General features: G+C 33.5%; 4 protein-coding genes and 2 non-coding genes across 13 annotated transcripts; 2 read left to right on the plus strand and 4 right to left on the minus strand.

Annotated features, from left to right (window-relative positions):
- Positions 1–545: 545 nt before the first annotated feature.
- Positions 546–616, plus strand: TRNAG-GCC (transfer RNA glycine (anticodon GCC)). Its single transcript has one exon. It is a non-coding gene; the product is annotated as a tRNA-Gly (tRNA).
- Position 617: 1 nt separating this feature from the next.
- On the plus strand, positions 618–705 carry LOC127247034 (small nucleolar RNA snoR114). The gene has a single exon (XR_007837801.1). It is a non-coding gene; the product is annotated as a small nucleolar RNA snoR114 (small nucleolar RNA).
- A 4871-nt stretch (positions 706–5576) lies between these two features.
- Positions 5577–7109, minus strand: LOC127246386 (uncharacterized). Of its 2 annotated transcripts, none has more exons than XM_051267716.1 (3): positions 6605–7109; positions 6388–6502; positions 5577–6283 (listed from the first exon to the last, which is right to left on the minus strand). In XM_051267716.1, exons 1-3 carry the CDS (start codon positions 6881–6883, stop codon positions 5886–5888), a joined length of 792 nt encoding a protein of 263 aa, XP_051123673.1. In that variant the 5' UTR covers positions 6884–7109; the 3' UTR covers positions 5577–5885. The 2 variants fall into 2 exon arrangements, with proteins under 2 accessions (XP_051123673.1, XP_051123672.1); XM_051267715.1 differs by having other exon boundaries at positions 5577–6286; positions 6605–7108.
- Positions 6752–15719, minus strand: LOC127246384 (kinesin-like protein KIN-7N). Of its 4 annotated transcripts, XR_007837721.1 has the most exons (21): positions 15584–15719; positions 14666–14931; positions 14486–14575; positions 13848–13966; positions 13651–13764; positions 13494–13575; positions 13349–13416; positions 13162–13227; positions 12855–12997; positions 12683–12785; positions 12524–12604; positions 12196–12264; positions 12026–12085; positions 11793–11945; positions 11428–11706; positions 11212–11298; positions 10941–11099; positions 10584–10856; positions 8292–9905; positions 8083–8183; positions 6752–6766 (listed from the first exon to the last, which is right to left on the minus strand). XR_007837721.1 is itself a non-coding variant. In XM_051267710.1 (20 exons), exons 2-19 carry the CDS (start codon positions 14808–14810, stop codon positions 8334–8336), a joined length of 3663 nt encoding a protein of 1220 aa, XP_051123667.1. In that variant the 5' UTR covers positions 14811–14931; positions 15584–15719; the 3' UTR covers positions 7742–8183; positions 8292–8333. The 4 variants fall into 4 exon arrangements, 3 of the variants coding, with proteins under 3 accessions (XP_051123667.1, XP_051123668.1, XP_051123669.1); XM_051267710.1 differs by lacking the exon at positions 6752–6766 and having other exon boundaries at positions 7742–8183; XM_051267711.1 differs by lacking the exon at positions 6752–6766 and having other exon boundaries at positions 7742–8183; positions 14666–14850; positions 15584–15678.
- Positions 15459–21392, minus strand: LOC127246385 (uncharacterized). 2 transcript variants are annotated; one of them, XM_051267713.1, is made up of 12 exons: positions 21204–21392; positions 20632–20824; positions 20471–20545; positions 19931–20037; positions 18888–18948; positions 18332–18391; positions 18152–18226; positions 17373–17528; positions 17242–17296; positions 16291–16413; positions 15870–16090; positions 15459–15740 (listed from the first exon to the last, which is right to left on the minus strand). In XM_051267713.1, the coding sequence occupies exons 1-12, from the start codon at positions 21236–21238 to the stop codon at positions 15717–15719; spliced, it is 1185 nt and encodes a 394-aa protein (XP_051123670.1). In that variant the 5' UTR covers positions 21239–21392; the 3' UTR covers positions 15459–15716. The 2 variants fall into 2 exon arrangements, with proteins under 2 accessions (XP_051123670.1, XP_051123671.1); XM_051267714.1 differs by having other exon boundaries at positions 18152–18222; positions 18328–18391.
- Positions 21393–23320: 1928 nt separating this feature from the next.
- LOC127246709 (protein PHLOEM PROTEIN 2-LIKE A10) lies at positions 23321–26337 on the minus strand. Of its 3 annotated transcripts, none has more exons than XR_007837762.1 (2): positions 25920–26337; positions 23321–23697 (listed from the first exon to the last, which is right to left on the minus strand). XR_007837762.1 is itself a non-coding variant. In XM_051268228.1 (2 exons), exon 2 carries the CDS (start codon positions 25705–25707, stop codon positions 24421–24423), a length of 1287 nt encoding a protein of 428 aa, XP_051124185.1. In that variant the 5' UTR covers positions 25708–25839; positions 25920–26333; the 3' UTR covers positions 24162–24420. The 3 variants fall into 3 exon arrangements, 1 of the variants encoding a protein (XP_051124185.1); XR_007837761.1 differs by having other exon boundaries at positions 23321–23906; XM_051268228.1 differs by lacking the exon at positions 23321–23697 and adding an exon at positions 24162–25839 and having other exon boundaries at positions 25920–26333.
- Positions 26338–27158: the final 821 nt, after the last annotated feature.

Consider the following 27158-nt stretch of genomic DNA (forward strand, 5'->3'; position numbering starts at 1 on the left):
CCCAAAAACAATTGGCTATACTTATATATTTATGTTGTTAGGGTTTTCATTCTATTTTGGAGGAAAGCTATATGTCCTTTGTAATATAAAAAAATCAATAATATGGCTGGAGCCCACGAGCAGGGCCCAAATTATTTAGATCCCCTTTTGTCTCAATTCAATTTTTTTATATTTTTTTATTTATTTTGAATTATTTTTTAATAAAAAAATATCATATATTAATATCAAAATATTTTTTAATTTTTATCTAAATTATAAATAATATTAAAATTCTCTTACACATTTAACTGACCAATTAAATATTTTTAATTGAATATTATTATTATTATTTTTTTGTCTAAATTAAATATTATGTGAGACTTACAGGGATATGAAAAGAATGAATGAAAAAAGTTGTAATATGAATATTATTTTTTATATAAAAAATAGAGAATTTTAAATACTGCCGTGGTTAACGCTAGTGTTTTTTCCGATTATTTTTATTATATATTGTATTAGGAAATATAATATTATTTAAATATTATGTTTCTTTGATAGTACAACAAGCACCAGTGGTCTAGTGGTAGAATAGTACCCTGCCACGGTACAGACCCGGGTTCGATTCCCGGCTGGTGCACTGGCTGTGATGAATATGTGCCTTAGTGTCAGCGGGTCTGTCACAACTTCTGAAATTGCACGAAGAAGAAAATCGGCACTTCTGAGCTTATTTTTATTTTTAAATTTTATTTTTATAAAAATATATATAAATAAGAAAAGACGTGTATTTATTAATATCTGAATTTAGAAGCATATATATATATATATATATTGATCAGTTTAATTGCGTGATTGAAGATGGGTTTGATTTTGTGGTGTCATGAAAAATAGACACAACGCCAGAACATTAATATTATTGTTATTGTTATTTTGTTCCAAAGCAAAACGTGTGGAATTCGAACCATTAAATTAGAGTTTAATTTTCCGAATTTGGATTTTTTTTCTTTGGACAAATCAGCCAAACAGACCTTGGCCTGCTTATTACGTTTCTTTGTCATTAATCACCATGTCGTTTCGTTTCTACCTACCATGCATCATCCATAACATATAAATATATATATATATATTGTCATAATTTAGCATACAAATAAATTAAAAAAATTAAATTTGCAAGTGACAAATCGCGTGGCAATTATACAACTATAATGGCGATTAAGGGCATTGACTTGGTCAACGCTTACGTGTCACCTTGTTTGGTAGCTGACTTCTCGACTTAAACTTTTCCTAATTCCACACTCGAGTCAAGTCTTGATGATGATTATTATTAATTTATTATTATATAATATAGGCTTCATATATATATATATATAAATAAATAAAAGTGTAAAAGTATATATATGCAATCTTATTTAATTATAGCATGAAGTCATGATTTTGTTGCTCAATAATTCTGATGAATATATAGCTTAATTCTTTCTTGGTGGTTACAGTGTATATATAAATAAATAGATACAGTATTTTAATTTCTTTATTTATTTTGAATGCACACCCTTTTTGTTGAAAAGTTGCAAAACCCTCCACTTCACGTTTTGTTTGCTTCACCCAAAGGTCGGATTTGCCGTTAAAGAGTATTATTTCCATGAACAAACCTCCAAAAAAATAACAACACCCTCTTCTAAATAACATTAAAAAAACCTAATAAAGAATTAAGCCACCCTTTATTATTATTATTTATATATATATATATATATATATAATTTTCTTACACAATAAAACCCCTTTTGTGTGTCCTATCCCACACTTGATTTAATTTCTTTAATTTGTCCCAAGATGTCCAACAAAATTCACTCCCAAGGAAACGTGCCCTTCTCCTGGGAGAATCGCCCCGGAATAAGCAAGGCGGCTGCCGGAGCATCCGCAGCCGCCGACTGCAGGCAAAAGTTGCCGCCGCCGCCGTGCCCGGTGGCGGCGCCATTGCAAGGGAGTGGTAGGGTTTCGTCTCAAGACCTGCAGATCCCTCTGCCGCCGTGCACGTTTAATACGCCGGCGCCGGCGCCGGCGAGAAGCTCGTCGAAGAAGGGTTTGAAGAAGATGGACGACCCGTTTTTGACAGCCCTGAAAGAAGTGACGAAGACGGGCAGAAAGAGCCATGATCGTCGTGATCAACATCAACGGCTGGGATTAATGGTAATGAAGAACGTGTCCGTACTGTCGTGTAAGCAATCTTCTTGCAGTGTGGCTGAGGATAGTGTCGTCAGGCTCTCAGCTCCTAACCAATTTAAAGGGATTAATAAAAATAATTACTATAATTAATTAGGTTAATTAAATCATATTCATTACAAATTAAATCAAATCAAAGGGCCTGTTATTTGTAATTGGTTATATTTTGGAATCTGATTATATTGTCAGAAACATCAATAATAATAGAATCATATTTGGCCATTACATTATATATATATTATTTCTAATTTCCCTATAGTTATATATAATTAATTAAATGGGTCAATATATAAAAAAATATGCTTGATTTAGGGAATTGGAAGTTCATTTTTATTTTATTTTTTTTATAAATATTATGGATCTTTGATATTTATTTACAAACACTAGTAGGTGATTGTTGAAAATTTAGGGTTTTCTTATAGTTATGTTTTACACTGTCAAAATATTATAGAATAAAAGTGATTTTTTTTTTATTTATTTAAAATATTGCAAACTAAAATAATAATTAAAGAAAATTAAACAATATAACACAATCTTAATTAATTAAGTGCCATTAATTAATTATATTTATTTATGTATATATGTTTATAATGGAAGTCATTATCAGTGTCACAATCAAAATTAAGAGAAAATGAATGATAAAAAATTATTGTTGCCTCTTTTTCGTACGTTGAATTAATTATTAGTCGAATTATGGGAACTATCAAAGTCCATTAAAATAATTTGGGAAACATAAAGGGTACCTATTTATGGCCTGCAGCCGAAACTGAATAGAAAATTATATATTAGTATATTATTATATGCAATTAATTTCGACCCCATGCCATGACATACATATATATAGTGTTACAATAATTTAATAAATAAATTAATACTATCATTTTTTATAATTCCCTAAATAACTAAACACGCATTAAGCTAGTTATTTAGGTCACTAATTATTATTTTCCTGAATAATTTGAAAAAAAGTATTGCTACTTAGAATAAAAATTATTAGAATTCTTAACTAGCAATGTAGATTATAAAAATGATTAATTTTGTATTAGACAGGGCAGGTATAGATTAATTTATTAAAAAATAATTATATGATTATATATTATATATATATATAAATACCATATAATTTTTAATTTTAATTTGTTATTAAGTTGCTTTGAAAGTGGTGTAGGGTTTGCGTGCATGGTATAACATAATTGAAGAGCAGTTACGTTACATGTAAGTAAAATATTGAATATACATATAATATTTTTAAAAAACATAACTATATTCGAAAAAGTAACTTCCAAAACTCACAAATTTAATCTAAATATATATAAAATATTTTATTTTTATTTTCTTACAAAAGTATCATACACAAATACTCAAAATTTTAATTTCTACTATATTAAAATTGTTTCAAAATTCCGAAATGTGATACAGATATGTGATATATTGTTAAATGTTGGCACGGTAGAGAAAGCCCAATTTGACCACATTCCATGTTACAAAACTCAAATTATTTTTAATTTTGTTCTCTTATGTTAATTCACAATAAATGTACCCAATAATTATTTATTTATTGCAAAAAAAAAAAAAGAAGGTTACAGAATAAAATCATATGGGATATGTTAATTTGATCATGAGTGCCATGTTAAAAGCATCAAATAATAGTCATAATATCCAACATATAACATATGATAAATTGACCATTACAATGACTAAATATTATATTTTAAAGCGAAAAAATTATTTTTGGTTCAAATATAATCAAAATTCATCAATTTTGGTCCAAATATAAAAATCTTATTAATTTTAATCTCAATATAACCAAAACTCATCATTTTTTTTCCAATATAATTAAACCTTATTTTTTTTGTCCCACCGTTAACAAACCGACGGAAAATGCTGACGTGGACTTGCAAGATTGTGCAATTTTTTCAAATATAAATATAAGGTTTGATTTCTTTTCCCGTTAACATTTTTTATCGGTTTGTTGACGGTGAGACAAAAAAGATAAGGTTTGATTATATTGAGACAAAAATGATGAGTTTTGGTTATATTGGAACAAAAAATTATAAGTTTTGATTATATTAAGACCAAAATTAATAAATTTTAATTATATTGGGACCAAAAATAATTTTTTTTCCCTATTTTAAAATTTAAATATGGCAATTGTATAATATATACTTACACCAATTGAATCCAATTTATTTATTGAATTATTTATTATGTATTTGGGGTTATATTTAATTTGATGATAAAATTATATTTCAGCACCAGCAGACGGCGTTGGTAGCTGAAATTAATGTTGCTTGTTGTAAGTTGTAACTGAAAATGTATTTATTACAACTTTCTAAAAATAGTACCCATGATTGCATATGCCTATTTTTAAACAAGATGAAATTCTGTAGTAAATTATTCTGCTGACATTGGCTTACATATATTCATTATATATATATATATATATATATTTGCATTTGCATTTATTTGTTTATTTGGAGTTTTATTTTATACTTTTGTTAAACATTAGTAGTACTCTGTCTAGCAATTATATATATATTTATAATAAATAATTTTTACATAATTTTGAATTTATATTTTTAATATTACACTTAAATATAAATATGTCACAATATATCCCAGGAAGGAAGTAGTTTTTAATAAGATATTTTATTTTCATATGGAATAGTTTCGTAGTAAAAAATTTGAGAGTAAATTTTAAATAAATAAAATCAAATCTATTTATGTATATATGTTTTTTTAATTAGCTATAATTTCCATTTTCATTGCTTATACAAATCTAAGGTCTATTTACATAAATATATATTTAGAAAATTTAGTAACATTTATCAATATTCAATATTTTTTTTTGTCAAAAAAATACCACATTATATAATTTTTTGAAAATAAAATATAACATTAAATATTCAATTTTTTTTTTTAAATTTTCAAAAACCAACGTCTAAATAAATTTGTTCATAACATAATGTGAGCTTTGATCTTGGAACATATTACGTTTGTTTCATTGAAATATTTTAACCTGATATTTTATGAAAAATATAATATATTTTTACTAAAAATTATATAGAATAAAAAAATATTAATTTCATTTTGGAAACACATCCATGCTCGTGGCCTTTACTTAGTCGCATTTTTTAAAGGTAATGTCTTAATAATCTTAATCTAGAAATATATATAATTGCTATAAAAAGTTTACTAATAGGTCGCACTAGAACATTTTACAATGAGAATTGTTTTATGTTTCCCGTTGTAATGATCTACACTTGTATCATTTATGTAAATTCATACACATTATTTGCCTACTTTACTTGTATTTATTCTCATATCATTTATTTTTTCAAATAAAATATTAAAACAGGAATGAACAAAAACTTGCAAGAATTTGGAGCAGTTGAAACATCAATTTCAGCCATTTAATTGCCATTATTGTTTCACTTCCCCCATTGCCTCTTCCCAAAGGCATCATATTCATATTCATTTATTAATATATAAAGAATGAAAATAAACGTGTGTGTGTGTGTGTGTGTAATAAGATGACTTAAACAAATGGAATTTTACCTAAATTCCTTCGAAGATTGGAAAACAGATTACAAAAAACAGACAAGGAATTAGAATGGAGATTGAAGAAGAGCTTTTATCAATGAGGTTCTTCAATTGTAGGTTTTTTATTTTTATTTTTCCTAAATATCTTAGACTACAAGAACTTCATTGATAATGCTTTCCAAAAGCTCTTCTCCAATCTCCATTGCAATTCCTTGTCTCTTTTTCTGGTAATCTGTTTCCCAATCCTCTAAGGAATTTAGGTAATCAGAGTGCAGCAGATGGGCTATGTTGTTGCTGCTCTCATTGCTCCAAATCCATACATTCTCACACAAAACTTTCCAGAGTTCTTCAGCTCCCACTACTTGCTTCTTCAGATGCGCTCTGCTTTTTTTGTTGTCTCTTTGTCGCCTACAATTTTCGCTTTCGATCACTTCCCTCGCAGAGTCGATCAGAAGCTGCTTTGTTTGCTGCAACAGCCTCTTGTTTATGCTGTATTGGGAGTGAATCTGAGTGGTGTAGGACTCACATTCATATTGATGTGCTGCTGCTGCAATGGAGTTTTCTTAGCTCAGTTGAATTGGTTTTCGATGAAAATAAAGCTGCATTTAAATTTGTTAGAACAATCGAAAATTGATTTGGGGGACTTACTGTCATCATCAAGTGTTGAAGGTTGATCAGAATTTGTTTCTTCAAGAACTGAGACAACAGGGCTGGTATCATTCCCATGCTCCATGGATGATCTCCCTTTCTGGGCTGCGGCAGCCTGCTAGCTTCATGATGATCATTGACAAACAATAGTGAATCAATTCACCCTTTTAGGGAATGTTGATTTTTCATGAATGATGATAACTCAACTAACACTTACCTCTTGTTCATCACTTTCTGAGCAAGAAACAAAATCCTTGGTGGAAGAAACTCCTCTCTCCCTTCTTCTCCTGCCGCCACGGAGCAGCGCTATCCTTCCGAGCATGGCCTTGACGAACTCTGAGCAATTTGTAACCATGCATTGTCTCTTCCTTGGGCCATACTTCAAGAACCAACTAGAATCAAGACTACCTCTACAATGACCTCTTTCAAGAAGGTAATGATGCAAGGAGAATGGCTCCTGTCTCTCCAGGAGGAATTCTGCCAGAAGCTTCGGCATACTCGAAACAGATTGGAGAAATGCAACAAGTATACTACTCACAAGGAAGGCAAGAAAAATGAAAAGAAGCCATACCTAATACTACTTACTATTGTTAAGGGCAAAAGGGGAGTTGTGTTGCTGCATGTGTAATAAATGAATTGAAGAGAATAATGGGGTTTCTGTTTCTGTTTCAGTTAGGGAGTGAACAAGTTGAGAAGATTCTTGGACAGCTTATTGCCCAAAGACATAAATAACATCTCAGGGGATGGGCACGATAGAGACACAGATCAGATCAGTATTACAATGCATATTTCATTTATGTACTTAACTTGTTTGTCTTCTAGCACAGATCTGCATCTCAACATTATATAAAGACATTGACAAAGAAAAATGGGCTCTTTGCACTTTTTTCTCTGGCTCTATGTCAACTCTTTTCTCTAGCTTCATGTATTTGTGACAAAGATTAGTCAAGAATAGTGTAGAGTGGATAAAAAAACAATCAAAGTCCATGTGGGCAGAACACAATACCTTGTAGTTTTCTTGCATCCAACACTTATCTTGTAACTACCAGAAATCACTATAATGATGTATAGTCAATGAATGACAGCAGAGAGGCTGCCTGTCTGTCCACTATCCTGTATTTTTTTTTTTATCCACCATATTTGTCTTTCCACAGGACCACAGCATTGGTTATTATGTCTCAAATATCAATCCATCACAATATTTGGAGTGGTTCAGAATCTTTGAAAAATTTGCTTCGTGAAAGCTGTAATGGGCATGGCTTAAGACAGATATCTTGGTACAGACAGAAAGTTCTCTAAGCAGGTAAAGTTGTTCATAAATGGGGGTATAGGGAGGAGGCTAGATATAGGCCATATTGTGGGAAAGAAAGCTGCTGTGTAATGAATGTTATAGCACAGGACAGGCTATGGCAGAGTGGTCCTTACATCAGCTATGTAAAATTTACTTCCGATCAATACGAAATTTTATAAGAGAAATTTAAACAATAAAAGCCCAGACAGACATATCTGCAGGTGCAATTACAATGATCACAAATGATAAGATAACAGCCCCATGAAAGCTACTTCACAAACACATAGCATACATACAGAATTAAATTTTAGTAACCAGTGGTGTTCACCTTCACATCTGTCAACGTATTTACTTTCCAACATTTATGGTTGCACTTATATAAAACAAAAGCAACCAATGAGCACCTGATTAAGCCATGGGAATGAAGCCTTAGAGCTATAAGTTGAAAGGACGCCCGGGAAGCATAAATCTATTATATCATTGGCAATGCACATTTGCATTTGACCTGCATAGCCACATTCATCTAAAGAGTTATAATTCATGGCAAACAACATAACACAAATGAATAATGGTGTATTGAACAAATATAACGGATAGAGTGAGTTTTACAAACCAGGAAAAGCTTGGATTGAAAGGAGGCAGCACTCCAGTTTTATCAAGATCCATAAGATTTGGATAGTGAAGCTGGGTGGTTCTGCACTTTCATGGTCTCGAAAATAGATTTGAGGTCACTTTGCATAGAGATTAGTGACCTCTGTCGAGAAGCAAATGCAATACGAAACTGTTTGATCTCTTCTTCAAGTGTTCTCCTCATCTTTATTTCAGTGCTTAGGTCCTTCAAAGCTTTCTCCTTTTGTGCAGTAATCTGCTCTAACATTTGCGAAGAATCAGCCATATTCTTTAGTGCCACATCACGATCTTCTTCGAGTTTTTTCCTCATCTGTATTTCAGTACTAAGGTCCTTCAAAGCTTTCTCCTTTAGTGTAGTAATCTGCTCTAACATTTGCGAAGAATCAGCCATACTCTTTAGTGCCGCATCACGATCTTCTTCAAGTGTTTTCCTCATCTGTATTTCAGTGCTAAGGTCCTTCAAAGCTTTCTCCTTTTGTGCAGTAATCTGCTCTAACATTTGCGAAGAATCAGCCATACTCTTTAGTGCCGCATCACGATCTTCTTCAAGTGTTTTCCTCATCTGTATTTCAGTGCTAAGGTCCTTCAAAGCTTTCTCCTTTAGTGTAGTAATCTGCTCTAACATTTGCGAAGAATCAGCCATACTCTTTAGTGCCGCATCACGATCTTCTTCAAGTGTTTTCCTCATCTGTATTTCAGTGCTAAGGTCCTTCAAAGCTTTCTCCTTTTGTGCAGTAATCTGCTCTAACATTTGCGAAGAATCAGCCATACTCTTTAGTGCCGCATCACGATCTTCTTCAAGTGTTTTCCTCATCTGTATTTCAGTGCTAAGGTCCTTCAAAGCTTTCTCCTTTAGTGCAGTTATCTGCTCTAACATTTGCGAAGAATCAGCCATACTCTTTAGTGCCGCATCACGATCTTCTTCAAGTGTTCTCCTCATCTGTATTTCGGTGCTAAGGTCCTTCAAAGCTTTCTCCTTTTGCGCGGTAATCTGCTCTAACATTTGCGAAGAATCACCCATATTCTTTAGTGCCGCATCACGATCTTCTTCGAGTGTTTTCCTCATCAGTATTTCTGTGCTAAGGTCCTTCAAAGCTTTCTCCTTTTGCACAGTAATCTGCTCTAATATTTGCGAAGAGTCGGCCATACTATTTAGTGCCGCATCACGATCTTCTTCAAGTATTTTCCTCATCTGTATTTCAGTGCTTAGGTCCTGCAAAGCTTTCTCCTTTTGTGCAGTAATCTGTTCTAACATTTGCGAAGAATCGGCCATGCTCCTTAGTGCTGCATCACGATCTTCTTCAAGTGTTTTCCTCATCTTTATTTCAGTGCTTAGGTCCTTCAAAGCTTTCTCCTTTTGAGCAGTAATCTGCTCTAACATTTGCGAAGAATCGGCCATACTCTTTAGTGCCGCATCACGATCTTGTTTCAGAAGATGGAACTCCCTTTCCAAGCTATTATATTTTCCCTCAGAGACCTTAAGAAGCTGATTGGTCACATTCAACTCATCCTCCAAGTCTTTGTACTTCTGTTTGATTGTTTTGACCTCATTTTCTAGTGCCTGCTTCCAACAAGCAATTTGCTCTCCCAAAGAACCCTTCATCACCATGAAATGTTATATTCTTAAGTGATAAAGAGACTCAAGACAAAAGATATGTAAACCATAACTAACTCACATTAAACAAGGCCAAAGCAGATGCTTACCATCACATTGAAATAATAACTTAACATTTCTAACTCATCAATGTCAGAGTGCAAGTTAATAAGTTCTAGCTTATATTTGTGCAACTTCATAGCTCACTCTCGAAGGTGCCTGTTGTTCCTCTTGACACAACCACTATTCTTCTGAAGAATTAATCAATTAAGTTAACAACCTCTTCCCTCCAAATCAACCTCAAACTAGTACTACACAAAACATCTTCTATTTCCCTAAAGGAGTTACTATAGCATGGCGTAATAATCAGTCACAAAACTTATTTTGGTTGATAGAAGTGAGGAGTTACCAAGGAGTTCACTATCAGCTTTACAAAATTTTAAGCTATGCATAGCAATGGAGTAAGGGATTTACCAAGAATGACATCACCTAGAAAAAGTGGTACAATATTCATATTAATTACAAGTAATCAAAGATGCAGAAGTTCAACAAATATTAAAGATCCCAGGAAAAACCTGACAGAAATTGCTTGAAGTAGGGGAAATAGAAGCCAATTGTCAGAATGGAGAAGAATAACAAGATTTGCATGTGGGATCTTGATTTACATGACCAGTCAGCTACCTTAATTTTGCTGCTGCATATAGAATAGTCTTTGCTATCTCCATCATTCAAGGTTGGCGTATCTGACAATATCAAGGAAGAAACTGTGTTGCGCAGCTTCTGGTGGAGCATGTTGCACTGCTCTCTAATAGAATTATCATTCAAGGAAGTCCTCTTGCCATCCACAGCCATTAATAGATGAGATTCTAGAGTTGAAAACAGAGAAGTACCAACTTCACTTGTTGTAGAGAGTATTTGAGCAGTTGCAGACAGGTCATCAGATACGTAGTTCTGCTGGAGGGGAGGATCACACCATTCATTATACTCTAAAGGGAATTACAATAAATTTCATAATTTTTAAATAATATTATACAGCACCTGTAATATAGAAAAAACATCCTTGTAAATGTCTTTGCAATCTGCCACTGTTTCATGTAACTTTTTTGGAATGACTCGAATTTGCTCTATTTCTTTTTGGAGATCAGCTACGTCTCTTGCTAACTGGTTATTGATTAAGGCCTGTTCATCATACTTTCTCTGGAAAGCATATGATGAAGAGTATTAAGATAGGGGGATGTAACCGAAATAAATGCATTGAAGAAGGAATATTGAATAATATTACCTTGCATCATACAATTTAACAACTAACCTTGACTTCATCTCTTTCCTCTGTAACAATTTTTAGTTGCATATGAAGGTTTTGCATCTCTTTACTGCAACTCTCCATTGAGCTATCCTGTAATGGATCACAAATTTTAGAAGCTACTAGAATATTTCAAAATCTGAAATCAATTATTAAATTGGGTAAACTGGGAGGTGTGGAAAGATAAAACAAAATCATGCCGAAATGTTGAATAATACGCACCTCACTGAATGGAAATGATTGAACTTTCCTTGCAGGAGTCATATGAAGTGAATCAAGGTCAGCTATGAAACCCTTGTTCATTTTCATCCATGTGTCTTCATCAGCAAAATCACCAAGTACATCTGGAAGTGGGCTACATTCTGGTAACATTGAATAGTCTGTTCTCCTTGCAACAAACCCCTTAGGAGGAGCTTTAAAACAAGGGGTACTAAAAGTATCCTCTTGGCAAGTGCTCTGAGAATTGGCACTTCTGGCTTGAACATGTGCTTTTACATCATCCTACGAATCAGCATTAGTTCCAAGTTTTAGATAATCCTATGAATACGTATGGGTGATCATTTGGAACTTAAAAAGGTAAGTTTTACTTGGGCAAGATTCCTATCAGATTCTGACAAAGTAACCAGGTTGCTAAGATTGTCAATTTTCATTTGCTGCTCCCTGATGCATTGATCCCGCTCTTTTTGGGATCTTCTTTCCTCTTCTAGTTCGGCAGCCAGCTTTTCCCGCTCCAGTTCATACTGAAATGGGGTAACAGTTATATGCCATTAGAAAACACCCTTTTAAGATGTTTGAGTCTAGGAAACACTCATAATATTACCTTGAGCATGTCTTTTCTCAGTTTCAAAATTTCTTGCTCTAACACTTCTGCATGTGAACCCTGATGGAATAGACATACTGACTTAAATCAAATCTTAGATTCATTCACCTAATACTGAGATGTGTGTGTGTGTGTGAGAGCGTATGTGAGAGAGAGAGAGAGAGAAGTACCTGAAGCTTACTTCGAAGTTCCTCTATTTCTAGTTTTTGTCTCTTTAACAACGCAGCGTCTGTCAATATCTGAAAATACATTTAAAATAAAAAGAAAATAAAGTTGCATTGTCAGATTTGTGAAGGATCCTGTTATCATGTGTACATTCATTGCCTCAAGAAAGCTTTTCAGCTGATCAATTTTTAGACAGCTACACATATTAGCAAGTTTTGGCCTTAAGTAACAACCACATATTCTGCATTCTTGCCATGATACTTCTTACAAGCATTAAATTATTGCTTCCATAGAGTATAGACACAAGAATGTTTCTGAATGATTATAACAGACCTCATTCACTTGAACACAGTTTGTAATCCTCTTTGCTCTGCTAGCAAACTGGAGTGTTCCTTTTGACTCTTCTATGTGAATCTGTAAACACAATCGAGGCTCAATAAATTAATGTATCAATTAAGTTAAAGTCATTGGAAACAAATAGTATCTAAATACCTCCTCTGGTGCAACGGTGCAAATTATTGAAGTTTTGGCATTACCACCAAGTGCAGGTTGAAGAATACGAGTAAGCTTACTGTCCCGATAAGGAATATGACCCCTGAAAATAATTTTGATGAGTTTCTCAATATCTATTGCTATTTTTAGGAAGTTAGGGATTTGCAACTACCTTTGCTTTCCACCCTCACTTAATTTGTTGATTACATTTCCAAGAATCATTAAGCTCTTGTTAATGTGTTTCCCTTCCTTTAAACGAACACCCCCGGCACCAGTTTTAGCTACTCTTTCAGAGCCAGCTAAGTCAACTAAATTCTAATTCCAAAAAACAGAAAATATTAACACCTAAAATAGTATAGGAGAAACAATAAGATGCAGATGTAGTTAAATTTCTAGAGAAATAAACATACATAATTTTCTAGCACAGCTGATAACAGAAGGGGTTGAATTCAATACAGTTCAAATGGCATAGGACTAACCAAGACGGAGACACGAATTGCATCATCCAAACTTGACTTATTGTACTTTGCTTTGCTTTCAATTACCTGGTTTATTATAAAGAAAATATATTAACACATGCAATTTATACATATACAGATCCGTGGTGTTATAATCTATAAGATATTGAAGTTTTCAATACAAGCTTGTAAATATAAAAGAACGTACCATTCTAAAAACAGTGTGTGATCTGCTACTGCGAGCATTCATGTTCGTTTCACCAAAATGCCTGTTAGCTGAAAGGAGGACAAATTCATGCAAATATTAGATAAGGCCAACACAAAAATTGTGATGATTTGATTCTATGTTTCACCTTCTCCAAGCTGGATAAGATTAAGCACTTGGTCAGCATTGTTAACAATTTCCTCGCGAAGTCCAGCAACAAACACACCACGCTAAAGGAAAAGACACATCAGTACTTCCACATATTAAAAGAAATTTTCATACTAAAAAAATTTATCACAACCCACCTCCAAACTCTCGTGAATTTGAAGCTTCTGATTCTCTAATGCAAAGAGATCATTAATGTCTTCATTGTAAATTTCCATGTAGGAAACTCGAATTAGAAACTCCCGATCAGTTGCCTAAATGACAAGACATACAAAACTATATCAGTAAATTCAGTATACTATTTCTCTCCAACATTTATATCTATAACTCAACCCACCTCCTGGATTTTTCCAAATATATCTTTGACAGCTCTAGGGATAATTCCCGGATTGTTTTCTGAACCATTCATGGTAAAGGTCTTTCCACTGCTTGTTTGGCCGTAAGCAAATGCAGTACCTGCATTCCATTTACCTTGTATTAGTGAGAGAAAAAAAAAAAAAAAGAAAACACTCGGTTCCACTCCAAATTACAACAAAAAACTCGAGGGTAATAAATAGAAGTTCTACCAAACATGGATCATGCCACCCAATAAACGAAGAAAGAAAAGAAGTTAATCAGCCCTTTATGCTAAAAACAGCATCAGAAAAGCGAACGAAAAGGTGACAGCAAGAAAACCAGTATCAGTTCTTGTTCTACATTAGTAAACGTTAATAATTGTTTTTCTTACAGCACCTCATTCAGCACAAAAGTAGCCATCCGTGACACTGCCAAGAATCATACTGAGGTAATCAATTCATTGAACATGCCCTGAAATTGGGGTCCTCTAATTCCAAGAAAACCTTCAGAAAATTACACTTGTTCTTTTTAATCTAAGGAAATTTAACAGCTTCATGTTCTCAATATATTTCCCTCGTGAAACCATAGAATTAACATCAGTTGTGAGAATGGGAAAGAACCTAAAACTACAATTTTTACCATTAAATCCCTCGACTGCAGCATCAGTAATGCCCTTAATCATACGATCATATACAGTTTCATTACTGCATTCTTGATCGAAAACGTGATCTGCAAAAAGATTACCAAATTCAAAATTGCAATTATATATATATGTATACATATATATGAAACATTGTACAAGACCGCTATCTAGCTTACCGAAAGCAAAGGAAAGCCCCGAAACGGGAGGGCCATCAGATCTGTGCAGGCAAACACGATTGGAATCGACTTTCCAGTTGAATGCGTTAACAGAATCTTCGCTGGCAGATGGCCTCAACCTTACTGCCACACAAATCTTCTCCATTGTTTCTCCACGCAGATCTTCTTCGATTGGATTTCTTCAACTATTCAGTATTCAGGTGTGGATTTGAAGAAAAGGGCAATGTTAGTCGGTCAGTGACAAGTCAGTCCAACGGGCGGGATTCCTATTTAAATTTGAAAATTGATAAAGATGAGTTTACAAAATTACCATTTTACCACAAATACATCATTTAAAAGAATTCTGCAAATCGCAGTTTTTACTTTGGTTTAGCCTTTGAGGGTTTGGACTTGGGTGGAAAATAGGTGCTGAGTTATTACTTATTTTTGGATAAAAATAAAATTTTTGAATATAATATTCTACTTATATAATAAAAAATCTTAAATATAATATTTCAAAATTTTGGTGAAAAGTGTAAAAACATTGGATTTTTTAAATTTTTATTTAAATAATATTTTGGATATTTACAAGACTTTAATACTCTCTTAAAGTTTCTTTTAATTTTATGTTCAAAACTTTTTAACACAGTTTTAATATATAAAAAACTTTGATTGAAACTTTTTGATATTTTTTATAGTAAAAAGATATTAACAAATATATATAATTAGAGACAATAAAAGATAAACATAATTTTAGGCGACAAAGGAGTATAAACAAAAATATTTTAATCCTGTGGGTGTGTGATGTGAGACGTGAAGCAAACAAGAAATAAATTTCAATGAAGAACCGGTTATTATATCCTGAACAGAAGCTAAGAGTGCTCCTCCCTCGCTAAGATACACTAATGAATCAACATGCATCCTAATTTACAACTCAACCTTTTTCATTTCCAACATCAGCAAAACATTTCAGACACCTCGAACATGTGCATTTTCATAGCTGGTAGGCAAAATAAACTTCCCGACCGCCTGGCGCCAAAAGTTCTGCAAGAAGAAGAGGACTCGGTGGTTGTTACAGGCTCACAGGGGGAGTTCCCTGCAAACAACAAATACACAAACAACGCTGCATGTTCAGTTTGTCCCAGGTTGATCGAGGCATATTATATTGTATCATTCTTGAATAAAATGGATTCCTTTTTAGGTGGAAGAAAAGAGTTTTGATCACCTTTAATAAAAGATCATGGGCAATGGTCTCCCACGGGAGGGATATGGACATCAAGCAGCACTTCAGGGGCAGCATCTCATCCTCTGCGTGTCGATGGGAAGAGGCTGCAGCAGCGTAAGCTTGCTTTGCTGCAGTTGATGCCACAGAGGCTGCAGTGCGCATGAAACTTCCGATATCAAGTCCTTTTTTAGGTGAATGGGGACTGTCTATTTTGCTTTGATCTGCAAAAGATATAAAAGGGCTGAATAAGATTAATTTGTCATGGAGTGAAGAAATACTAATGCAACTGAACATCCTTAATCGTAAAGAAGTTGATGCTTCCAGAAGATATTCGATGTCTAGGTATTTCTATGCTCAAATTGATAAATTAATTGCATCCTACAACATTTAAACAGCATAAAGAAGGTATTTTGCAACTGACCAAGAACACCAGAGACAGCAACTTCAACTTCACCGCGACCCCCAGGACCTTTCATGTAAATTTTATCAATTTTGCCAGAAGAATGACCCAGAGATAGAAGGCTTCCAAAACCAGTCCTGCCAGCTGGAAATTGTAACCAAAAAACAGAAAAATAAAAAATGATCACACGAACTGTATTATTTGACAAAAACAAGCATTTATAGTATGCAATCACAATTTCTAATGCTTAAGACTTTAGAAAGGACAACTATTCTCACAATAGTCAACAGGCCGTGTAGCATGATTAACTAACTATCAATTAAAGTAAACTATATTAATTGATATTCATTGTGCTGAATGAACAGGTGGCCTAGGATAAAACAAAAAGTTCCTGATTAGGCTCTTGCAAAATGTGGGACTTTTCTTTGACCTTCCAGAAAAAGTCGCTCAAGGCAATGCACTACATTGTCGTCATCATCTCTATTAGAGACATGTAGAAAAGCAAATATTCATGGTCACTGTTAATGGAATCGCTAAATAGTTCCGACAACAAAACTCTCCAAATACATAACTCATTCTCTCCAATGGATAAGTTCTCATTTATCAAGGAAACATTTACAGTCAAACTAATCATCTAAGTTTGTCCCTTTGAAAATAGCTTGAAAATAGTTTTGGCATCTAGTTTTACCATTCAGCTGAGCAACTCCAACAGTGGTATATAAAAGTACAGTTCAAACAACTGTCATCAATCATTCGGCAACAGATCATCTTGGTATTTATCCTTATTAGCTGGGAAATACAAAACTTATTCTAATGTGACTTAGTTTCTGTATAATACACCACCGCAAATTTTGGAATCCTGGCAAAGGACCAGTCTTCAGGTCAAGACGTGTGCACAAATGGAAGTTACAAGAGTGCATAGAACAAAATAAAAACTCAGAAAGAAGTGTAGGCGTGAACAAAGCAAATTACCATCATAAGCATCTCGAACCATTTGGTAACTGACAAACCCAGAAAAAAGGGTAATCTGCAAACAAGGTAAATCATCAGTAGGGAACAGGATCAGCCAGGTAAAACAAGTTTAAATACTCCCAGGACATTACCTTGGAGCTCCTCGTCTTTCCAGAAGTTGTAACATCCTCGGAAGAGGAAGAAATGTCTGAACCAGAACCTTGATCTCTTTTTTTCTCATTTGGAAAAGCAGCCCCATCATGAGCATTTAACAGGACGCAATAACAGTGGTCTGTATCAGTCAATACCTGTGAAGACTAAGACTTTAGAAACGGGAGAGTATAGAGTTCAGGTTAACCAACTTCAAGAATATAAAGAACATTACATAAGATTTGCAGAATTTACGAAGTAAACCAATAAATCAAAAAAGGAAAAAAGTTATGCATCAGCTAATTATGTTAACCCTCCATATTCCCTTATTATCATCAATAATACTTCAATTTTGTGATAAGTAATCCACCACAGAAGAACATTAGAATTAAGAAAGAATGCTCAAGAGCTTCACTCTAAAGATAATGACCGGTTTCAGTACAACCAAACCTTCAAATACTCAAAACTTCATTCCTCTGACTCAACTAATTAGAGAATCCTACTTAAATAGTCAGTAAATAAAGTGGGCAGTGCCCGAGTGATCCTGCCTCATGTTCATAGAAGCTCCTTCCTCCCCAAAACTTGTAACAAAGAGACCCCTCACAGATAATGATTTCTAGATTCACTTAATAGACTCAGAGAGAGAAGATAACAGTAAGTATGATATGGTTTCCACAACAGATAACCAATCTAAACAACCCCATCCTAAAGTGCAAAATACTGGTTAATCTATCAATTAAACATATCGTAAGAGAGTAAATATTATTAATATGCACCTTACCACTGCATCAAAAGTGGAGTCAAAGTCATCCACTGCAAAACAGATATCAGGATACGCAGGTATCGTTTCTACTTCCTGAATACACATTTGAGAGCGATGATAAAGATCATTAGCTAATGGGCATAGATAATGCATGAACATACAGGGTTAGCTAATGTGCATGGGGTGAAAAAAACTTGCCTTTCTGGAATCCAAATGAAAATTAATACGGCTTGGAGATGCATATACAGTCTTCACAACCTGTCAAAGATATATGGTAAGTGGAGTCTACCATGCAATCAACCATGGCACAAGCTTAAAAGGAATGTTCAATGGGTGAAGAAGTTACATTTGTTGTTGCTGTTTTTTTTTTTTTTTTAATATTATCAAGAAGAGAATTTTATATAGGTTATAAAGTTAAAAATATTTAAGAAAGACACTGGACTTCAGAAACTCAAAATCAACATGCTCATCTCAGCTTGGCAACAAAATACTAATATATATATATATAACCCTACTCCCTTCTTTCTTCCAAACTCAAAACCTATGAAGGAAATCTACATTTTGGGCCACTGAATAACATATAATATAGTTAAAGCTTCCTCAACAAATACTATATATAGCACATTAGCAGGAATATTTATAACATATCAAAATTGCTTTCTAAGGCCAAGTACACTACAATGCGGCAACCAATTGCAAGAAAACAAAAACATTTGACCAAATATACAATTTAATGTCCAAGAAGAGCAGATACCTTGTAGATTGGAGACAAGGTCTTGCCTCGACTTGTCTGATATTGTTGAAGGACTTGATGACTGGAAGAGAACAGTTGATACTGAATGTATTAGAAAAGGAATAACTAAGACACATTTATATATTATATACAGTGCACATAACATATATTAATGAAGCACCCAAAAATATAACTACTCAAAACCATTACATGGTTACTACACTTTTAACTTCTTTAAGACTTGCAGTCTATAAATAAGTGAATAAGTTTTCTAATAGATATGGAAAAATTCTCCCAAACGAAGCAAAGGGCCTCAATAATCTCCCGGAGACAATCATGGATCCCCACATGCAATACATCCCATCCTTTGATTACTAGGGTTTTATGGAATCTAACATGTCCAAAATCCACCAAATCTTTATTCTACACTTTAAAAGAGAAAGTAGCCCAATACCATATAGCCCGGATACATCTACCCAATTTTGTCTTTTATAGCTATAACTGTAAGGTTGTTAGTTAAATATCTGTAGAATATAGCTCATCCCATCATATGCATTACATTAACTCATACAGGAAAGGAAAAAAAATCATTTTCTGTAAGACGCAGTTACTATATAGCTGATCTTCATACATGCTTGTAGGTTTTCCAATACAAAAGTTTACTCATCTTCCACAAGTATCACTTTCTCAGGTTACTTCATCCAAAAACCATTCTCTCAAGTTCTCATGCACATATGAAGCCCCAATCCTTTTGAAAGCAAAAAAAAAAATTAAAAAGCAAAAATGCACAAGCCTGAAGTCATGAATGCTTTCCCGTGAGACCTACATTACCAAGAAATATATCCAGATGAACTAGACAAGGTTACACAAATCTCATCCAGAAACTCTCATATTAAAAGAATGAACAAATCAGCAGCTAACTTATACGAAGGTGGCCGTGTCAACCAACTGTAAAGGTCCATACAATCATTGGAGGGGGGTTAATAAAGTATAAATGTAACATGAAGGCAAATTTGAGCTAGTTGTGAAAGGAGAATCCCTAGGAATCACAACAGAATAAATACCTGCAAATTGCTACAGTCACACTGAAAGCAGTATGAGCAATCAGATTCAGATAGAAAGAGCGTCTCCAATCTATACTTGTTGAAATTTCACCAACTAATTCATCCAGCTGCCAGGCACAATAGAAGTGGGTTTCATTATAGGAAAATAAAAATCATGCTGTGATTCTATATGCTTCAAATTTCAGTGAATTACAGGCATCACGATATCATTATGCACATATAGCTGAATAAAACACAAATAGCATAGAGTACATGGGCCAAAGATTCAACCAATCAGGGAATGTACATCTACAAGCACTCCACTCCAAATTCTTATTACACTGCAAACATTGCAGTGTTCATTCCCTTTTAAAAGATTAAATGTAACTTCCATGCGGATATTTGATGTGGAAAAAAAACACTAATGCACACAGTAATAGTCAATTATGCAAGTGTGTTTAAATAGGCTAACAAAAAGGCAAAAAATGAATACATTGACTGTTAGCTTGCACCTGAGGCAATTAGTTAGCTACCAATACAAGAAGTATTTTGTTCTTTTACCTTAGGTGCCCACCTGCGTACAAAGTAGGGAGAGCTGGTTTCCACATTATCACTGGGTTTTGGTGCTTGCAAACTCTGCATTGTTAAATGCACTCCATCAAATTCCAGTATTCATGCAAAAAAGCAACTGTGAAACACAATATGTCTAGGAGATACAATACCGATTTTCTAACAAAGAATACGAGATCATCATCCTCTCGCCCCCTTGACCCTCTGTAGCGAACAAAATACAAATCAATAATATCATGCCAGAATCTAGAGTCCACATCCACCTCATCCGCTGTATCATCTTCGTCCTGTGCAGCTTTATCTAAAAACTTTGAATGCTTCCTCACCATGCTCAGAAGCTCATTCCTGCCAATTTCCCCCCATTTCCAGTAATATTATCAGCATAAACTTAGTTTCAGATACCTACTCCCCAACCATACACAACAGAAACTTCCGTAGTATATAGATTAAATCCTCATTTCCAGTAGATTTACCTCTGCCTCGGAAATATCGCAAAATAAACTAGTATAATTGATTGCGCAAGATTATCCAATAAGTATACATAACACATGCAACCAATCACCCCAAATTCATCCGCGACAACAAATAACTCGAAGTGACGAAAACCATTGGCTAATGAAAACGAGCTTTTCCTTTACTTTTTCAAATTGTACCGCGAAATCCCGCGCATATCACCCTAATCGGAAGAAATTGTATATAACAAGAAAGGGGATTGAATCCTCACCGACTAGGAGCTTCCGATCCATCGCCACCGAGCATTTTGAAGCTGAGTGGAGAAGCTTTACTCCAGAATCAGGTGCGTATCTTGACTGAAGAATTCTCGTCGAAATTCGGGGAAAACCAACTTCGGTGACAACGCACACGTGTGACGTATGCTCGGTTTCACCGCCCTTCTCAAAAACCCAATTCTCTCTTCCGCAACGTATCAAACACGACTATTAATTATTTGGATATATTTTTTTTTAAAAAAAAAAACGTATCAAAAACGACTTCTGTTAACGCGTTTTGCGACTTTTGTTTACTTCCCAAACAGTCTTAACGATTTTGACACTTTTTAATAAATATTTAATACTTTCTCTGATCTACGTTACATATCACTTTTTTTCTTGAAAAATAATTACACATTTTAATTTTATTTTAAAATTTTTAATTTAATTTTAATTAAATTAATTGGCTATCTTAATTTAAATTTATAATTATTTATATTATAGAATAATTATTTTTACTAATATATTTTTAATTATCCACTCATTATACTTCTCTTAGATTCTCGTAGCTACCTTAATCCAACTATATAAACTTTGGGACGGATGGAGTATCATATTAATAAAAAACTAAATAATAATAAATCAAAAAATCAAAAAATTAGAGCCTCAATGTATGTTTGGTTGTAAATTTAAAAATCAACTTTAAACTATAAAAATTTAGCATTTAAATATATATTTGATGTAGTATTTTTTTAATATAAAAAAGTAAAAAAAAAATGAAGAATTTAATTTTATATTTTTTTAAAAAAAAAATAATGAATAATAAAAATTTATATAAAAACGTACACCCTTACATTATCAATTATTAAAATTTAAAATCAATCTTTATTTATTTAATTAAATCAATTTAATTATGCATGTTCCTTACGCACTACGGCACCATAGCTTAATATGCACAAATTGCGATTTTGGACAATAAAATAAATTTACTTATATATAAAAAAAAAAAAATGGACATAATCTAGAATTTTGCTGTTAATAACCATTCTGGAAGTTATATATCCCAAATCCCACCTCAAGAACGCACTAAATTAATTTACTTGTATTGTAAATGTTCATTGCCATAATAGAAATAAAAAATGTTATATTTAATTACCATTTACAAACAAATTTCGAATATATTTTTGGATTGAATGCTAAAACATAATCTATAACAGAGTTGTTGCTGGATTTATTCTGTATAGTAACAAAATAACAAAAATAAAAGATTTAAAATAATATATTGTAATAGTCAATGACAAAATATATCATATTACATAATATAATATATTATATTGAGTGAATGATAGATAAATATAAATCATATATTCATATTCTATAGTAATATTACGAGATTATATTAGTATTTGTAATAATTTGAGTTATTAGTAACATTATATTAGAACAATCTATAATATATTTTAAGTTATAACAATCCCTAATTTATTACTTTTTATTATTATTATTTCATCTCGTCCATTTATAAATAATTGAACGGTCACAATTAGTCTCCATTAAGATTTTAGTATTGTAATTTGTTGATTGAGTCATAAAATGTCGAAAACTTTCGCCATTTGTGTGATGCTTCTTTTGATTTTCTCAGTTCAAGCTTCGAGATATGATCTTAAGTCTTCAAAAGCCTATCAAGAAGTCTCGGTGAGTTTATGTAAAATATTTTTAGTTCTTTCTTTTAAGAATTTTGTAAAATTATGTATTTAATTTCGTGTTTATACATATTTAAATTTATTTAATATTTTGAATATAACAATAGGACGGAGGAGAAGCCGAAGCAGAATCAAAAGAGTCAACGAACGAGTCAATGGATATTCATCTTGATTACATTTATACAAATGGGACTTCACCTAATCATCCATAAAAAAAAATTATGTTTGAACACATGTTTAAAAATAATGAATGAATAAATATCTTTGATGATTTTGATATTATTTTCAATTTTTTGGTTACATTATTTTCTATTTTACATTGGCACTAACTGCATATATGTATTTTATATGGAAAAACCACCCAAATCATTCTCAATTTCATCTAAAAATAGAAAATAAACAAATAAATAAATTAGGTGGTGAGTAAGCACTTAACAACATGACAACAATCAATATATTTAATAAAAATAAATGGTCATGGTCACACAATTAAACATAATTGCAAAAATCCAAATCAACACATAATGGTAAACTGCAATAATCATCCTAATGGTAACCAAAATAATCAACAATTTTCCTAATTAGTTTTTAATCCAACCACAATAAATGTAAATATCCAATTTCAGGACAGTCACTTCCCTATAAATCCTCCTCCCCATCCCAACCCCCCACCCCACATCTCTCTCTTTCTCCCTCTCTCTCACACAAAAACACAGCATCAATATGTCAAGAATCTGCAGCCTGTGTGTAATGCTTCTCCTCCTCTTCACAATTACCAATGCTTCTTCAAGGCTTGATTCTGCAACAACTGCTTATTCTGTTATGGTGAGTGATCAATAGCCAATGCACAACTACATAAGTATATAATCAACTGTATGTATTTTTTGCAGAGTGGAGAAGAGGTTGGGGTAGAAGAACATGAAGAAGGAGTTCTGGAGAAGAAGACAGAAGATGCACATCTTGATTATATCTACACACAAGACCATGGTGTGCCCCCCCACCATTGAATCCAATCATCTGTAATGGATGCAAATATTACATATCAATAAAACTTTTTTCCCAGCTTTTCCCCTAAATTCTTTGCATATCAAGAAATATGGCCATGGCCCAGATGCTTCTTGCTACTAATACTCTGATAAAATACTTCTACCTTACATTCCCAAGATTCTATACATAAGGCCTAACAAATGGATTGCAGTCTATACATATACACAAATATGTTGTTTCTTAACGCCATGTCATTCTTGGAAAAGTAACTTCAAATCATAGAACTTGAAACCAAAAATAAAATGCACATTTCATATCCTAAATATGATCAAGTTTATTGATTTCTGGCCATTGCCAACTACTACAGCTTATTTACATAACAGTTTATATTTGCTTCTAGCAAATATGCAATTTAAACAAGAAGCATGCTCAGAACAACAAATAGTCTAAGTAGTAAGAGCCAAATATTTCTATTTGATGCCTACACAATAATATCAAGAGAATGCGAATCCGTCCTTGCATGGAATGAAAATTACAAATCACTTTATGCTAGCAACAATACTTGGGTTTTCCCAAAAATATGCAAGAACAATGCAAGGCACATTGTGAGGATGACAGAAGACTTCGCGCCAACATATCTGACAACTTCAAAACCTCTTCCGATAACTTCATCATTAACTGCATTCAGGCTTCTTTTCAAGCAGTCACATATCTTCCATAAGAAAAACTCAATTACAGATCTAACCGTTTCAAATGTCACCCTGCCTGTCAGATCAAGTACAAACTTCCGATTGCTTGGCACAGCCAATGTAGACGAAACTGTGCTGACCCATCCAGCATTCTGCAGATTAGTGTGCCCATTAATATCCTTCTTTCCATGGGCTTCCGGCTTCAATTCCATTTTTTCCTCCAGGCTCGAAACTTCAGTTTCATCAATGCTTGAGAAAGAGTCACCTGATCCCACCTTATCATGTTGTTTTGATGCAGCAAACACATGGTGGGAGGTCTTAACAAGTGTTTCAATTGCCCCGTTGCAGAGAGATGCCAAGATTTCAGTCATCTTATTCTGGTGCTTAGGATTGGTTAAGCCTGAAAATATCTCATCATAAAAATTGACATCCATAGTTTTGTCGAGATAAACAGCAACAGCAGTGCTAACAAAAGTCTTGATGCTGTCAGCAATTAAAATCCTACATTTTTCATCCATGAGAACAGTTAACCACGAAGGCGACGTTGAGGAACTTGACTTAACATAGGATGCTCCCAAATGACCATTCTCACTCAACCGTTCACCGGCCTCTCCATTTCCATAATAGCCTATTACCAAATTCCGAGCAAAACTCCCAACAACAACTGAGGCAAAGCCTGTACCAGCACTGGACATCAATTTATCCACTACTTTCTCCGAAAAACTCACACCACCACCCTCTTGAATCTCATTGCTGCTACCCTCCACTACTTTATAACCCCTTAAGATACCGACTGTCATAGCATGGCAAACCCGAGTCACTGACTCCGAGAATTCCTTGGACCTTGCAATCTTCGATAGTTGCTTTAAACTAGTAGGAATTTCATCGGAATCAGACTTCAGAAACTCCTTCAAATCCTTTGACACAATGTTTACTGTCTCTGCAGAATCAGAGACCATCTCAACAATTGATACAATGGATTTGATCACCTTCATCATTCTCTTCCTCTTCCTTACAACAGAGGGCATGTGATAAACTTTGTACACGCCATAGCTCGAGAATCCTACCAAACCAAACACAATTACCCATTTTTTCTTCCTCCTAGTAAATTCAAAACCCCTCTTCACCAAACCTCTTTCCATCCAGCTCAAACTACTCAACAAACCACAAATTTCTAATAAAAACACAAAACTACAGACGATTACAACACCACCTAAAAACCCAGAAAACGGTTCCCCAGAGCTCAAATAAATTAAACCCCAGGGTCCGTGTAACTGCAAATAAAGTTAATGCGTAATTGACAAGAAATCGAAAAAAAACTAGATATAGGGAAAATCACTAGAATTGCAGATACCGAGAAGTCGTCCTAGAAATTCGGTATTCGCTGATTGGCGCAATAATTAGTCGGAAAAGTAGTTGCAACTTGACAGCATGTACTCCCCCCCTCATCCTACGCGGGTATGAGCAGTGTATATTTATTGTAAGAGGGTGGGTTAAAGAACACAAAAAAGGGTTCAATGAGCCCCGCCTGCGACGACGACCGGCGGTTGCAGAAACAGAGCGAGCGAGCGAGCGAGGACAAGGAGAGACAGAAGGGAATTTTGTCCGTCTGAAATAATTGTGGCTTGCAACAGAATTGGATTGGAAGGAAAGAGAGGGAAATTGGGTGGAAACAAAGATTGTGGAAAATGATTTAGGGATTTGGATTGGAAGCGTGGCTCTCGTTTCTCGCCATTCTCCACGAAATTACGAATTGAGTTGAGGAAAATAAAAGAAATTATTCTGGACTCTGGAGAAGATGGACCGGAGCCTATGGCCCTTCTGTCACGTGCGTTTGAAGTCTCTGTCACGTGACGTCAGGGTGTAGGTGTGAGTTTTGTAGTTTGCTTTATTTATTGTTTTAATTTAATTTATTACTTATTAAATATTTTCATCAATATAATTTTATATTTATTACAATATGTAACACGAGAAAATATAATATTTTATTTAAATAATATATTTATATTAAGAAATATGTATAGATAAAAATAGATAAGATTGTTTATGATTCAGTTTGTTCTATCTAATTTTATAATTTAAAATTTGTATAAAATTTTATTTTATTTTAAAATATATTGCACATAATTACCTTTTTAAGAGTTTTTGTAAATTACTTTTTAAAATACTAGGGTGTAGCATAATTTTTAGATGAATATTGTTTTTTTTTTATTGAAAATTTAAAAAGAACTACATCCTACCGGCTGATATTTAAGGACAAGGAGCAAATTATTTATTGATGTTTAAAACTTCCAACTACTTTACTTTTTATTAAATAAACAATTAATTCACTAAAATAATAATTTCATAATTTTAAATTAAAAAAAGATACTCTAAAAACAAAAGTTTTCGAACAAGCAACCTAACTAACTAGTAACTACCACGCCCACCCTAACTGAATAATTTGAAAAAGGTTGGCTGACCATAACTTTTACAACCCATCAATTTAGACAGATACACATAACATGTACATATACATATCAGCATGACAAAAAACATCCAACAAAATTCATCATCGAAACTGGGCAAGAATGTAAACAATGACCAAATCAAA

This window comes from Andrographis paniculata, unplaced genomic scaffold, assembly GCF_009805555.1.
Source record: "Andrographis paniculata isolate CXL003 unplaced genomic scaffold, ASM980555v1 Contig30END, whole genome shotgun sequence".
In the NCBI taxonomy this organism is placed as follows: Eukaryota; Viridiplantae; Streptophyta; class Magnoliopsida; order Lamiales; family Acanthaceae; genus Andrographis; species Andrographis paniculata.